Source organism: Eptatretus burgeri, chromosome 5 (genome assembly GCF_056783735.1).
Source record: "Eptatretus burgeri isolate ZD-2024b chromosome 5, Ebu_testis_v1, whole genome shotgun sequence".
NCBI lineage: Eukaryota > Metazoa > Chordata > Myxini > Myxiniformes > Myxinidae > Eptatretus > Eptatretus burgeri.
Window position 1 is genome coordinate 98,571,384 of NC_140965.1, and position 16,086 is coordinate 98,587,469.

The 16,086-nt window shown below is 43.2% G+C and overlaps 1 protein-coding gene across 2 annotated transcripts in view; it reads right to left on the bottom strand.

The window, feature by feature from the left end:
- The window catches only part of LOC147027034 (uncharacterized), a 57,683-nt gene that overhangs the window by 4,389 nt on the left and 37,208 nt on the right, over window positions 1-16,086 (bottom strand). For both annotated transcript variants that reach the window (XM_085883104.1, XM_085883105.1), the window contains 6 exons: window positions 13,928-14,086; window positions 12,533-12,632; window positions 10,258-10,358; window positions 10,041-10,121; window positions 2,929-6,186; window positions 1,459-1,702 (listed from right to left, as the gene is read on the bottom strand). In XM_085883104.1, coding sequence (XP_085739230.1) covers window positions 1,459-1,702; window positions 2,929-6,186; window positions 10,041-10,121; window positions 10,258-10,358; window positions 12,533-12,632; window positions 13,928-14,086 — 3,943 coding nt within the window. The remainder of the gene's footprint in view (window positions 1-1,458; window positions 1,703-2,928; window positions 6,187-10,040; window positions 10,122-10,257; window positions 10,359-12,532; window positions 12,633-13,927; window positions 14,087-16,086) is intronic.

The following is a 16,086-nucleotide window of genomic DNA, read 5'->3' on the forward strand; positions in this document are numbered from 1 at the left end:
GAGTGGCTTTTACAGTGTTAAGTACTGTACTTAAGTGTGAATTTTGGATTTCAATGGTGTTAGCTTCACTGTGAGGGTGGCTGGCTTAAGATCTTAGGGTCTTGAGTTCAAGCCCATATCATGCTGATGAATTAACACCAGGCAGGTTGACAGCCTGCCATCCTTCCGAGGTTGGCGAAATGAGTACCAGCGTGCTGGTAACACGGACCATCGCATCATCAGCACAGCGTGCCCCAAGAAAATGATGCAGTCAAGCAGCCATGGACTGCATACAAATCTATACCAACAAAAGGCAACGTGTGTGTGTGTGTGTCTCCTCCATAACTTCAAAACTATAAAACCTCGCAGCCTGAAACTTTGAATGCACACTAAGAAAACTCCAAGGAAGTGCAAGAGTGAAAATTGGGTGTTTGGGTTAATTAAAACACCCCTTTTGAAGATAATTAGCAGCCTTATTTAATTATATCCTTCATCAGGCGATCCTCGGCCACCTCGCTCTCTGGGTCTAAATGCGTTTCCTGGGTAACCTCGCTGGGGTCTGAAGCCGCCATGTTTTTTGTCCTGCTCAACCTTGCCTTGACTTGGAACAGGCCGCAGTGATTTCTTAACGATAAAGTTTTTTTGTTTTTTCACTTTCCTCGCTCATATTATCGAATGCCTGTTCATAGCTACGAATTGCTGGGTACATTGCAATGCATATAAGCATCCGGAGACATCAGCGTTCGTGATTTCACATTTTGGGCGTCTGCCTGTGTTGGGCCCTGCGGTGCCATGTGGTTTGTGCCTCGGGAGGTGTCTCATCCACTGAAAATGTGCAATTATATTTTTACAGGGTATCACTTTGTTTAACCTTTTTTGCGATCCAATATAATCCATCCCTCTCTTTTGACATCGATACATATATAAAGACAATAAGGTCCATCCAACCGCATGTTTGCCATGATCTGCTCGTGAAGGCAAAGAGCATCGATCGACATTTTGTGTTCTGTGCCTTGATATATTTTTCAATTGAATTTTGCTAATTTCACACTTGAATTCCTCTTTCAAAGGACTCTGTTTCAAAGTAAATCTTAGTTTGTCGTGTTTATGTACTTTATGCATATGTACGTATATAAACTGTATTACCATAACGGAAGTGTGTGTACGTATGTACATGCAAGTTGCTGCTGTTGCCTGCTATCGCCACATGTGGGTGGGTTTCAGTAAGTGAAACAAAGACCTGCTAAGTCTCAAAGTGTGTGTGTGTCGCACCGCTCCCTCCTGCACTGAATATCAACATTTGGTGAGGTGTCGCTCTCCCCACTAGCTCCCCCTCTTTCATCCTCTCTGCCTCCCCTCCCCCATCCCTAATCCTCATCCTTCGGCAGCGAAGCGACAGGTTGTAGTTACTAGTAAATAAATTAAAAACACTGCAACATTGATGCCTCAAGAAATTGAAAAACATAGGTGACACTTTACCGATTACTTTGAGACAGGCGAGCAAAGATCCATAATCGGCAGATGCAGTGAGGTGTTGGGCAGCAGTTGCAGTTCGTCCACCCAAGGTGAGATAGTGTGGTGCCGGGCAAAATATCTTGACATTAAATGTTGACGGGAAATGACGACGGAAAAGTAATCTTCGCCACCACGCTTGTAAGATGGTAGCAGCCCTTTGTTGCTCCCTCTGCTTAGCACACTTGGCCAACTGCAATCTGAAGCACCGCTGTAAAATTATAACCAGGGAATGAATCAATGATGGAACCGAGAGGGAGGGAGGGAGGAAGGGAGGGAGGGAGGGAGGAAGGGAGGGAGGGAGGAAGGGAGGGAGGGAGGAAGGGAGGCAGGGAGGAAGGGAGGGAGGGAGGGAGGAAGGGAGGCAGGGAGGGAGGGAGGAAGGGAGGCAGGGAGGAAGGGGGGGAGGGAGGAAGGGAGGGAGGGAGGAAGGGAGGGAGGGAGGGAGGGAGGGAGGGAGGAAGGGAGGAGGACCAATAAATATGCAAAGTAAACCAAACTCAATCATTAATGGACAGGTAATTCTTTCTATCTGGCAGGTGAAAACCGGTACATATGAGGGTGTTTCAAAGTTCATTGAAGACTTTCTATTATAAAATGTTGAAAATCGACAGTACAATGCTCAAATTTTGTGCTATTATATTGAAGTGTGCTCTGAGTGAATAATCAGATAATTCTGGGTAAAACTAAGATGGTGGCCAAAATAGTCAAGTCTGTTGTTGAAAGAAAGGGCATCGTTTATGTCCTTGTGAAGGTAAACATCAAACCTGTAGGTATTTTCTGGTCTTTTGATCCAATAAAACAGGGGACTGCTTGGACAATTTGGCGATGCATTTTTCACATAGACATATGTTAAAATTGTGCAGCAGTTCAAAAATGGTGATTAATTGGTGAGCAATGCGGTCAGGATGGCCTCGAGGTATGCACACAAGCCTCTGAGACATCTAGCCTGGGTTACAATCTCAGCCCAGCTACAAACTGTCACCCTGGTGTCTCACAAGCAGGGAGAAGCATAAATGTCTGTGCTGTCATTCAGATTGATGTTAAACTGGGTGTTCCTTCTGCCAGGATTATTTGGTGGATGTAAAAGATCCCATGGTGTCGTTCAGAAGAGTCGGCGAGCTATCACCGGCACCTTGGTCAAATTCCCAATTTCTGACCTACAGGTGGCATTGCATCAGCAGCACAGCTGCATGCATGCTCAGCCAATAATACAACTTGCAGTCAAGTGCTCCAAATGAAAGAATAATAATAATAATAATAAATTAGTGAGCAAACGTGAGCATTCTCACTCATATCCCCCATTATTTGTCTCTTTTTCCACCATCTTATCCAACTTCCCCATTTTTTCATAAATGTCACAAGCACCTCCTCAGGTCCCCTGCCATTTTATTATGCAATAAGTAGATATGACTAAAGCTTCCATTCCATACACACCTGGAGGAGGAGGACACTCTTCATATTCTGCCGCCCGATCTCCATGACTCGTTCAAGATTTAAACGCTCTCTACGAGTTCGCCAAGCATGTTGGATCACCTTAGCTGCCCAATTCTCCCTCATAATAGTCATCTTCAAAGTATGTCTCAATTTGACAGCCCTATATAACCTCTGGATTAGCAAAGCAGCCTGTTCAGTTTGATGGAACCTTCTCTGACAAACATACATCCTCCAACTTTCCTGAATCAATATTGCTGCAATGTGCTTCCGTTGAAATTCTTTCCTGGTCCTTTGCACCTGTTGCTCAGTTCTGTACCATCGCTGGATGTGAATGGTTGCTCTCTGCATCCTCTGAAACTTCACACGAGACTGGTGACATCTCCATGCAGCTTGAATACAAGTGGCTGCTGAATCTTGCCTTTGTAAATGTCTTTGGATATTCTGAACCAGGAGTGTTCTGTACCATTGCTGGATAACAACCGATGCTTTTTTCAACTTTTGGAATTTTTGACGACACCGATGACACTTCCATGTAGCCTGAATGATGATGGCTGCCCTTTGTTGTCTTCTCAATTCCTTTCTTGTTCTCTGACCTAGACGTACAGCCCTGTACCATTGCTGGATCACAAACGATGCATTCCTGAGAGCTTGGTACTTCACAAGCTGCATGCAAGACCTCCAATTAGCCTGAATCACGATTGCAGCATCATGTCTTGCCTGCATCTCTTTCCTGGTTTGTTGGCCAGCTACTAAAGCTCTGTTCCATCTTTGGATGGTGATTGATGCATTCTTATATTTTAGGAATGTCACACGAGACTGATGACACTTCCATGTAGCCTGAATGATGGTGGCTGCCCTTTGTTGTCTTCTCAATTCCTTTCTTGTTCCCTGACCGAGACATAGAGCCCTGTACCATTGCTGAATCACCAACGATGCATTCTTGAGAGCTTGGTACTTCACAAGCTGCATGTAAGACCTCCAATTAGCCTGAATCACGATTGCAGCATCATGTCTTGCCTGTATTTCTTTCCTGGTTTGTTGGCCAGCTAAAACATCTCTGTACCATCTTTGGATGGTGACTGATGCATTCTCATACCTTAGTAACATCACACGAGAATGATGACCTCTCCATACAGCCTGAATAATGGAGGCTGATTTTTGTCGTCTTCTCATGTCCTTTCTTGTTCTCTGACCGAGTCGGACAGCCCTGTACCATTTCTGGATCACTAATGATGCATTCCTGAGAGCTCGATACTTCACAAGCTGCACGTAACATCTCCAATTGGATTGAATCATGATTGCAGCAATGTGTCTTGCCTGCATTTCCTTTTTGGTTTGTTGGTCAGCCAATGCAGCTCTGTACCATCTTTGGATGGTGATGGACGCATTCTTGTATTCCAGGAACGTCACACGAGAATGATGACCTCTCCATGCAGTCTGAATGGTGGTGGCTGCCTTTTGTCGTCTTCTCATGTCCTTTCTTATTCTCTGACCTAAGTGGACAGCCCTGTACCATTGCTGGATCATTAAAGATGCATTACTGAGAGCTTGATACTTCACATGCTGAACATAACACCTCCAATTGGCCTGGATCACGATTGCAGCATCATGTCTTGCTGCCATTTCTTTCCTGGTGTGTTGGTCAGCTAATACAGCTCTGTACCACCTTTGGATGGTGATGGATGCATTCTTATGTTTAAGGAACTTCACCTGAGACTGATGACACTTCCATGTTGCCTGAATGAAGGTGGCTGCCTTTTGCTGTCTTCTTAATTCCTTCCTCGTTCTCTGACCTATGCGTACTGCCCTGTACCATTGCTGGATCACCAACGACGCATTCCTGAGAGCTATATATTTCACAAGCTGCACATAACACCTCCAATTAGCTTGAATCACGATTGCAGCATTACGTCTTACCTGCATTTCCTTTTTGGTTTGTTGGTCAGTTAATACAGCTCTGTACCATCGTTGGATTGCGATTGATGCATTCTTGTATTCCAGGAACGTCACACGAGACTGATGACCCCTCCATGAAGCCTGAATAATTCTGGCTGCTTTTTGTTGACTTTTCAATTCCTTCCTTATTCTCTGACCAAGGAGTACAGTCCTGTACCATTGCTGAATCACCAACGATGCCTTCCTGACAGCTTGATATTTCACAAGCTGCACATAACACCTCCAATGAGCTTGAATCACGATTGCAGCTTTATGTCCTGCTTGCATTTCATTCATGATTTGTTGGTCAGTTAATACAGCTCTGTGCCGTCTTTGGATGGTGATTGATGGATTCTTGTATTTTCGGAATGTCACACGAGACTGATGACCTCTCCATGCAGTCTGAATGATGGTGGCTGCTTTTTGTCGTCTTCTCACGTCCTCTCTTGTTTTCTGGCCGAATCGGACAGCTACGTACCATCTCTGGATCACAACAGCAGAATGCTTTAAGTGCTTATACTTTGCAGCAGCTGCATAACACCTCCACTTGGTTTGTATTATCAAAGCAGCATGGTGCATCTGGTGAAACTCCTTTCTGGCTTCTTGTCCCAAGCGTACAGCTCTGTACCATTGCTGGATAACCAATGATGCCTGTCTGAGAGCTTGGTACTTTGCAAACTGCACATAACCCCTCCAATTAGCCTGAATCAGCAATGCTGCCTCATGTCGTGCACACATCTCTTTCCGAGTTTTCTGACCAACTTTGACAGCTCTGTACCACACTTGGATCATCACAGATGCATGCCGGAGTGCCTTGTACTTTACACTACACACAAAGCATCTCCAGTTTGCTTGAATTATGGTTGCAGCATTGTGCCTTGCTTGCTCTTTCTTCCAAACATTTTGGCTGCATTTTACAGCTCTGTACCATCTTTGTATAAGCACAGCGGCCTTCTTGAAAGCTTGATATTTCATGCGACACACATACGATCTCCACACGGCCTGAATGGCAGTTGCAGCGACGCAATGCCTTTTAGAGATTTCGTTGCTCTCCTGCAGCAACCGTCGAGCTTTTGTGATTCTCACATCCTTATCCGATTCAACAAAAGGCTGATCGTCATGTTGAAATGCAGCTCTACTGGAGTCAAGGCCAACATCCATTAGCAAATGAGAATGAGAGGGGAATTGCATGTGAGAGCGAGAATGGTCTCCGGAGAATTGCTTGTCTTCCAAGAGATGAGAACGACAAGATGTGGAATGCAGATCTTGTGAAGAGACAGCAATCTTTCCGTTTCGATTGAGATGAACTTTGTCAATTGATACCTTGAAATAAGACAGAAGGTTTGGAGAGGTGAACAAAGAAAATCAAGTTATTCAAAAGTAGGATTAATTTTTTTTTACACATTTCTAGGCAAAAAGGTTTGTGATGTTGTAAGAAAGCAAGTGTTTAATAAATTAGCTGTTTAAAGCCTTCAACTATCAACAAAAGAAGTTTCATATTTGTTAACTAGTTTCATATTCCAACTTTAATATTTGGTTATGCAGGATAAAATATCAAGCCATTCACAATCATGGATGAAAAAATATATATTTTTGGAACCTATAATGTTTTTGGTCTTTTGTTTTAGATACAAAATCTAGATTTGAGGAGCAGAGTGGTGAGAGGGCAAAAGGACAGCATACTAAAGGAGGGGCAACAGGACACAACAAGAAAGGGAATGAATGAACACAGCAAGAGGAGAGAGAGGATGGCAAGAAACAAAAAAAAGGTACAGCATATCTCACAACATACAGTGAAGACAAATACCCCAGCAAAAGTTTTTCAATTTTTGAATAGGTACTGTCGGACCTCGACATTCATGAGGGATACGTTCCTGAAAAATTCCGTGAATATAGGGCATTTAAAAAAAAAATTAATTAATTTTAAACATGGTTTAGACTCGTGGAATGACAGAACAAATCAGGACACAACATAACAAAGGGAAGAGCAGGAGAAAGGGGAAACACCAACAACAGGGTGGAGGGAGAAAGTAGACGGAGACAGACAAACAAGGGATGCAGGTAACAATTAGGGTTAAGGGAGAACACAAAGGGTGGACAATATGGATACATAAGCAAAATTGCGTTTGACCAGTTTGTGATTTCATCAAGGTCTGAGGAGAGAGAAGAGGCTGTTACCTGTCTGCCAGAAGGATGAGAGATGTTACAGTAGAGGGTGAATTCATCAGCAAGGAGATAAAGAGGATTTTCCAGAGTCAGTGAGATCATTGATGAAGATTAGGAATAATATGGGGCCTAGAACACTGCCTTGGGGTACTCCAGCCTTGACAGGGGGAGGAGATGAAAGGATTATGTTGAGAGCCATATGTTGTCCACGAGAGTGGAGGAAGTCAGTAATCCAAGAGTGGAGTTGGCCTTGGATTCCATTTGGAGAGTTTGGAAAGCAAGGCAGTATGCCAGACGACTGTATCAATAGCTCGAGAAACGTCCAGAGAGACAGCCCTGATCTCATGTCTGATACTGAGGGCCTCCACCATTGTAGGGAAAGTAGAAGCAGCATGTCAAAGTTAGAGTGACCTGGTCTGAATCTGAATTGATAATCTGAGATGAGGCTGTTGGAGAAAAGGAAAGATTTTATTGCAGCTGCAATGATGGATTCCATGACCTTGCTGATGCTTGGAAGTACAGGAAGCTAATTGGGCTGTTGTTAAGGGGATGTTTTTGCACCTTCTTTTATGTAATGCTGTGATGTTGACTGATTTTCAATTTCCCAGGTGGATCTAAGAGACCAGTCCTGCAGTGTTAAATAATAAAATAAAAAAATTAAAATAAATTTTTTCTTAAAACCACGAAAACTAAAACCACGAATGTAAAAGCAGGTCACATTTTATTGTCCGTAAATATGTGCAGTCTGCGAATGTCGGGATCCGACAGTACTAGTTTATTGGTGGCATGATATAATTATAATAGAAGAGGCAAATATTGATCAATTGTACCATGACCATTTAGCCCCCCCACCCTTGCCCCCACTAGACCAGCTCCCTTTGTTGGTCAACTTCAAACCATTCTAAGAGCCAAATATTCAAAACCAATGGTATGATTATATACAAGACCTGCCAGGGAATCAAACAGCACCATTACTATTCCATGTTTCTTATACCGTCGTGCCCCCAGAATCTGAACGCCCCATTGTTTGAACAAATTGGAATCCGAACAATTTTTTCGAAAAAATTTTGCCCTAAAAACCAAACACAACGTGGCGTTCATGTTTGTTCACGTGTCTCCCCCACCTGTTTGACGCGCATCTTCGCGCTTTGTTCATTCAGTTCGTCGGTGGAAGTACTCGTGAAAGCATCTCTCGTGTGTCGATCGCTACTTTACCTCGTGTTTTCACCTTGATTTGTGCATTTTTTTTTTCAATTATCACCCTTGTGCATTCACCATGGCACCCAAGAAGAGCAGTGAAGCAAATAGGAGTAAGAGGAAGTCCGTGAGAACGACAATTGAGTTGAAGAAAGAACTTATCGCTAAGCATGAGAACGGTGCGCGTGTGTCTGATCTCGCTGCCATGTTCGAGCTGCCGAAATCGACCGTGTGTAGGATTCTGAAAAATAAAGAAGGAATAAAAGCGCGAAAACCCGTCGTGAAGTGAACTCATTCAATGAACCCATCTGACGAATCGGCTTTAACGAACTCAACGTTTTTTTCGCGAGCATGGAAGTGACATCATGCTGCGTCACCCAATCGCTTCACCTCTTGATTCTCTCCCGTGGAACTGTGCGGTGAAAACGGCACGTTTGTGTCTCCACAGAGTGTACTGGGATATAAAACACCATTTGGTGCTTCATGGTTAATTACATACCTCCACTAGGCTGAACAGTTTACGTTTTGGATCCCAATGGCCACTGATAGGCCGGAGCTGCATCCAGACCTGATAGAAGAAGCGACAACGCTCCTGCTCATCCCCAGGTTTGGAATGAGATTCATGACCCAGAAAAGATCATTTACTCATCTTATTTTACCTTAAACATGGGTAATTTCAGTTGAAAGTGTCTTGAAAGTGGGTTTTCTTGGGGTCCAGGAAAGGATTAATTCACTTTCCATTATTTCTTATTGGGAAAATAGTTTTGGAATCTGAACTTTTTGGAATCCGAACAGCCTATTGGAACGAATTAAATTCGGATTCTGGGGGCACCACTGTAATTGCTTTGATGGGACAACTTGCTATCTTATAATCGGAAAGGATTCATACCCATCAAATACAAGGGAGGAAGAAATAAAATAAAATGAAAACACACACTTGTAGGCACACGCACTCTTCGGGGTGAGGCATTGTCCAAGGTCTACATAGAGATGCAAAAAGAAAATTGTGTGGACCATACCTGTGTTTTTTTCACATTTCTTCAATGTGATCTGTAGGCAAATATAACTCTACAATGTACTGGCACAAAGGTGTACTCACGTTTCAAGGAGGTACAATAAAAGAGTACAGTGTACTTGATTCTTCCTTCCAAACAGCCCTCCATATAATCACGGTAATCCTGCTGGTGAATGGTTATCATCCATCCACACATCTTTTTGAATGGCCAAATGGTAATTAAAGGGGACAAAGACAAAAATAAACTAGAGCGGGAGCACTCGGTAGAGTGCAAAACCTCCGCCGCCAATACTGCTAGGTCACTCAAGTGAACCTGATATCCTATTCATTCAATTTGACATCAACAGTGCTCACAGAGTTATAGTTTGCAACTTTCCCTTTTACATACTCAATTCATTCATCATAACTAGATTCCCTGAGACAGAAATTGATTTTACGTGGGTATATCCACTTGAAATTCCAAAATCAGCCGCAATTATAATTTTGGCATGTTTTTTGTTGGAAATTACTGATAACATGTAGAAATGCAAAAAAAAAAAAAAAAAAAAATTCAAATCGTTTTTCAAAATGGCCGCCATAGCGGCCATATTGGATTTTGGACCATGTCCAAAATCTAATGGCATGATCCTTGGACCATACCTAATCCCCCAACCAAGTTTCGTTGAAATCCAGAGGAGTTTTTCCGTAATACTGTTCACAAACAAACAAACAAACAAACAGAAAGGGGTGAAAACAGTAACCTCCGATCTTCGATGGCAGAGGTTAAAAAATAAATAATAATAATAATAAATTGATGTACCTGAGACACAAAGGTAAACCACTGCTGCTGTGAAAGCCAAAGAAGCCATGGAAGCAAGGCAGACAGCAAATGCACCATCATCTGCTTGAGTGGCAGGGAGAAATGTAGAGGTGAATGCATTTAAAGGCAAGCAATAACAAAGGCAAACCAAAAAAAAAATTACAAAGGTCAACACAAGAGGAGTATCTTGTGCCCTTTTTGGCGATCACCTGCTCACATTATCATCTTGAGCAGCTTCTAGGACAGCTGGGATGAAGAATGGAGGGGCAGTTTGTAGACACAAGAGCACTTCCCTCAAGTTTAAATCCTTTCTGCATGCTGTCAAAGAAAATAACACAAAGACATGTCCCAAAAGAGCAAAGCATGGCGATATATATATACTGAAACACAAAAGAAACTTACCACCTTTTAAACCTTCAAATATCAACAATAACACTGCGTGTAGTAAATGTGTGAACTTATTTGTGGACAATAGTGTCCTCACTGTCAGACAAAACGGTCACGGATGGTCACTTGAACCTTCAATGGTCACTTCATAGCACAGTTGTTGAACAGCCGTTTTGACTGTCAGTGATTAGCCAAGGGGTACGGGATGATTTTAATGAGCTGCACGTGATGTCTTGATATTGGCTTTAAAAAGGCCAGTGCAAAATGGGCATTTCAATCAACATGCCACGATTGTCAAGGGATCAACAGCAGTGTGCCTTGGGCATACTGCAAGGCGGATTGAGCTACCGTGAGGTGGCACGTCGCCTTGGCTGTTCACACCAGACGATATCGGCCCTGGTGGACAGAGACACCCTCCACAACTCTGCAGATGACAGACCTCGATCAGGGAGGCCAAGAGTCACCACTGCAAGGCAGGACAGGCAGATGGTCCTAAGTCAGATGGCTTCAGACATTGAGGACTGACTGGGACAGAATCCAGCAGCAATCCATCCAAAGACTGGTAGGCAGTATGCGCCGACGATGCACTGCCTGTATCCAAAACAATGGTGGCCACACACGCTATTGAAAGGGGACTGACATTGCACCCTGTGCTGTTCTGTACTGTAGAACAAACTTATGAGATGGTGTATCTTGGTCAAAAACTTGACATGTCATCAATAAAATGCCAATGTTTCAATTAGCAATTGTTGGTTTGTTTTATTTTGAACTGTTACAATTTTATTACATTTAAAACAAGTGGTAAGTTTCTTTTGCGTTTCAGTATACTTGGCCCTCGCATAACTTAGGTGACATACATACATGATGTCTAGGTGTGCAGATCACGAGATCGCACTATCAGTGCGAAAAACAGTTGGATCTCAAGATAACTCAACACCCGAAGGTTCTGTTGTTCAGTGTGTGGCCAGCATCAAAAGGTTGCCAGATATAATTTAATCATTTCTCTGTTATTGTGGTCATTATCAAGAAGTCCACCCAGGAGAAACCACTGCTGTGGAAAAGTAATGTGAAAACCCCTCAACAGAGACAGCTCGGTAAGAACACACCGTAACTCACCATATCCACACTCACAAGAACGATTCTCTTTCTGATGCTGCCCATGCAAGAGATGAACAAACGAACAGTCTATAACAATCTTCTGACCTGGCTAGAGGATGTGCTTCACAGAAGCCTCGACGCTCAGCAAGAATGAAATGTTTCTGCAGGTCTGGTCAGAGAAAATGTTTCAGGTGCATTGGCGGCGTGCTCTTGGCTCAAATGAGTCAACATTTCAGCAACTCACAACTGAAGGTTAAACCATGGCTTGGAGAAGACCAAATAAAGATAGACCCCCCTATTTCCTCAACCCACTTTTACATATTGAGGCGGAAGTAGTATGGTATGGGCAACGATTTAGCAATGGGGGAATGCGGTGCTGATATTTATTGAAGGATATCTCAATTCTGCCAAGTTTTTTATTTCATATACAGCCTGTGGCTGCTGGTTGCATCATTGCTGGGAGCATAACTGTGCCACTCATGCTATGCCCCCTGTTTCCAGGAAGCTGGTACTCATTTTGCAGACCTTGGAAGGATGATAGGCTGCGTCAACCCACCTGGTGTTATTCAACGCACAAACAGGGGCTCAAACTCAAGACCCTAACATCTTAAGGCAGCCACCTTCACTGTTAAGCCAACATCAGGCTTAATTCTGCCAAGTAAAACGACATTTTAAAAGCATGTCTGACCATTGGACTGACAAGGCATACTGATATTTAAGCCCCATATTCCAAAGGAGGATGGCACTACTTAACAACACCGTTTGTACGTGCCTACAATGAAGCACTATGCTCTCATTCGCCACAGTCTGGAAAAGGAAACAAGGACCAGATGGTGATGCAGTCTATCAATTACAAAGAGGACAAAGATTCTTTGTTGTGTAAAATATGGCTCACCAAAGCACAGGAATAGCAGCAATTCAGCTGGCCAATGACATCAATGAACACATTTCATGGAAACTTTAATAAATGCACAAACAAATCTACCCAGCGACCGTATACCCCTCACCTGGGCCCATCTGCGAATGGGACCTAATCCTGGAATGGTAGTGGAGAAGAACACAACTGAGTGCACGACCATCAGCGAAACTTCGGTGGAGATCGGTAACCTGTAAAAATGTAAAAAAGGAAGGAAATATTTATGGAAAAGTGGAAAAAGACATTATTCACTTGTACAAAAACAGACTCTCTTGATCCTTTCCATTCAGGTTAAGATGAACGAAACAAAATGTAGAGCAAATGCCTTCACTCAGATGTAACTACGTGTTATTCGATTATGAAAATGATAACCATCATAAATTACCAAAGGATAAGAGTAAGAGCAACAGAGGCATGAGGAATCCAATGTACATGTTGGACATAATAACGAAACAATCCAAGGAAGGTATCAAGCTTCTCGTCACAAATATAGAAACAGCTCCAAGCTGAGGGCCCATAAAGGAAGAAACAACTGTCCCAGGATAGTTTGTTAATGGGCTGACAGGATGGCCTAGAGGTACGCACACTCACCTCTAACCTCTCTAGCCTGGATTCAAATCCCAACCCAGCTATAAACTGTCATCCCGGTATTTCACAGGCAGGGTGATTCATCAGTGTGTGCTGTCCTTGGGATGGCCATTAAACTGGGCATCTCATCCATCAGCATTAGTTGGTGGACGTTGAAGATCCCATGGTGTCCTTTAAGAAGAGTGGGCAAGCCATCACCGGCATCCTGAACAAATTGAAAATTCCTGCACTAACTGGCAGAGAGCACTGTATCAGCGGCACAACTACACCCTCAGCCAATGATGCTACCCCACAGCCTTGTGCTGCATACGAACGAAGAAATTTGTTCACCTGCAATATGTGCTACAGTTCCACGCTTCCTCAATGGCAAGTGAGAAGCAGTTCTTGGTGGATTGTGAGGGGAAGGATAGGGGAGAATCCATGGGAAGAGTGGCTGCCGTAACTTTCTTCTTTGATAAAAGGCAATGAATACGAGAAAGAACAATATTATTTATCAGGGTCAATGACTCCCACCTTCTTGTGGGGGTGACAAGAAGGAAAGGTTCTGGCAAATGTCTTTCACAAACTGGCTGGCCAGGCCCGACGTTCAACTGGCAATAACTCGCCTACTCTGCACGCAAGACATGTTGGGATCTTTAACGTCCACCAACTAATGCCGGCAGATGGAATGTTCAGTTTAACGTCCATCGAAGGGACGGGCACACACATTGATGAATCACCATGCATGACAAGCACCAGGATGACAGTGAAGCTTGACAAAGTGTTTATTGGCATTTTACTTCAAACTTTAATGTTAATAATGTAACTTGCATGTGTTCCTTTGAGAAGCCATATCTAAAAATGGACATAATTATGCCCTTGCATTATTTACAGATTTAAAAGAAATCAATAAAAACACCTCAACATCTTGCTGGGAACAAATGACTTTTGCCCAGGTCAGGAAAAGAGAAGAGGAGACAGGGATGGAGAATGACGCAGGTGGTTTTGGAATGGGATCCAAGTTTTGAAGAGTTGATATTTCATTCCAAATAAATTGCTCATCAAGCAAAACCGGAGCCTGGAAAACATGGCCAAGGAGTCGGATTAGTAAAACATTGCATGCAACTCCAAAATGCAGAACCAAAAGCAAAACAAATTGTCTGTTCAGTACTTCATCTTTTTGCCTTCCAGACTAGGCCCTGAACAAGTAATATTTGGCCTACCAAAGGTAAGTTTCAGCCTCAAGAATAGACTTCAATATAAAGCAAGCAAAATATCTATATTATAAAAGGATGTATATTATAAAAGTAAAAATAGATGATAAAATCTAGGAGGTGTGTTCAAAAAGTATCCAACCTTAATTTTTCGTGCGTAAACAAATGAAGCTAGGGACGCGTGGTTTGGTGCACGTATGTAGGCGATCCTAATCCGTATGCGTGAATATTTTCCCGCCTGCAGAAGCTGTCAGTTGCCGACAGACCGCCGATGAGTGAGGAAGTGTAAGTGAGCGCCGTCGGATTTTCGTTTTTGACAAAATTACGGAAAAAACTTGAACAACGCTACTGCATCAAATTTTGGGCAAAGCTTGGCGATTCCCAAGTGGAAACGATCCGGAAGATTCAACAGGCCTTCGGGAGCGAAGCAATGGGCACCACACAGATAAAAGAGTGGTACAACCGCTTCAAAGATGGTCACACATCAATGGAAAGTGAAGCACGTTCTGGTAGGCCCTCAACATCCCAAAATGAGATCGTCATTGACCAAGTGAGGACCCTGCTGATGCAGGATCGTCGAATCACGATCAGAGAACTTGCAGACGAGGTGGGCGTCAGCATTGGATCCATTCATTCCATTGTGACTGAGGATTTCGGCTAAAGTAGAATCTCAGCGAAGTTCGTGCCAAAGCTGCTAACGATCGAGCAGAAGCAACTCCGTTTGGAGATCGCACAGGACATGCTGGAGACTGTGAACAGCGATCCCAACTTCTTCAACACACTGGCGATGAGACCACAGTGATCCATCATTTTGTCAAAAACGAAAATCCGACGGCGCTCACTTACACTTCCTCACTCATCGGCGGTCTTTTGGCGACTGACAGCTTCTGCAGGCGGGAAGATATTCACGCATACGGATTAGGATTGCCTACATACGTGCACCAAACCATGCCTCCCTAGCTTCATTTGTTTACGCACGAAAAATTAAGGTTGGATACTTTTTGAACACACCTCGTATGTCTGTCTGTCTGTCGTGTTATAACTTGAGGACACATTAACGGATTTCAATAAATCCAACTACGGTGGATTCAGGGAACTCCCAGAAAGGTTTGTGATGAAAACAAAAAGTTTTTTGCTTTTTTTTCTTATTTACGGGTGGGTACGTGGCATACGTGGCGGAACTGCAAACGCGAACTTGCGATGCTGGTTATCCCCGCACTCCCAGGAATCCTTTTTCTTCTTGCCATATTGTCTTTATATTGCCATATTGATTAGCCATCACAGCAAAGATTGGTATTTCCGTCAGAGAAGTGACGGGTCTCATGTTCTATTGTGTACAGAAAGGTGTGCAAGAAAGCAAGCAAGCAAGCAAATATGGAAGAAGGTGGAAAACAAACATTTCCATCTTCTTTCTACTTATAGCAGGAGGAAAGGTCCTGTAAAGGGCCATTTCATCTGCTACTCATCAAGGGTAATTTCACAATCCTATTAGAGCAAGTTAAAGATTCTGCACACACACATTATCAATCTAACAGAGGGTTGGAAATGAGTTTTGAACAGGTAACCAAAATGACAAACAGTTACCAGTCTCTGCAGCTGCATTTGAGGGTCCTGGTGAGGGACCTGACGATGACGTACCTCAAAAAAATATTCATATGTCGAATAAAAATTAATCGAAGATTTAATCAAGCCTGTACGTGAATCCCAAAAGGAAAATAGTTAAGTAATTTTTGAACAGTCTCACATTGGGGTTAAACTGCTCGTGACCGTGTGATGAATCAGCTCGTTCTGATCTAACCGTGGTGGAGGTTGACAAGGTTAAGAGGTGTCGAGTTAATCTTTTAATCCATCCATCCATCCATCA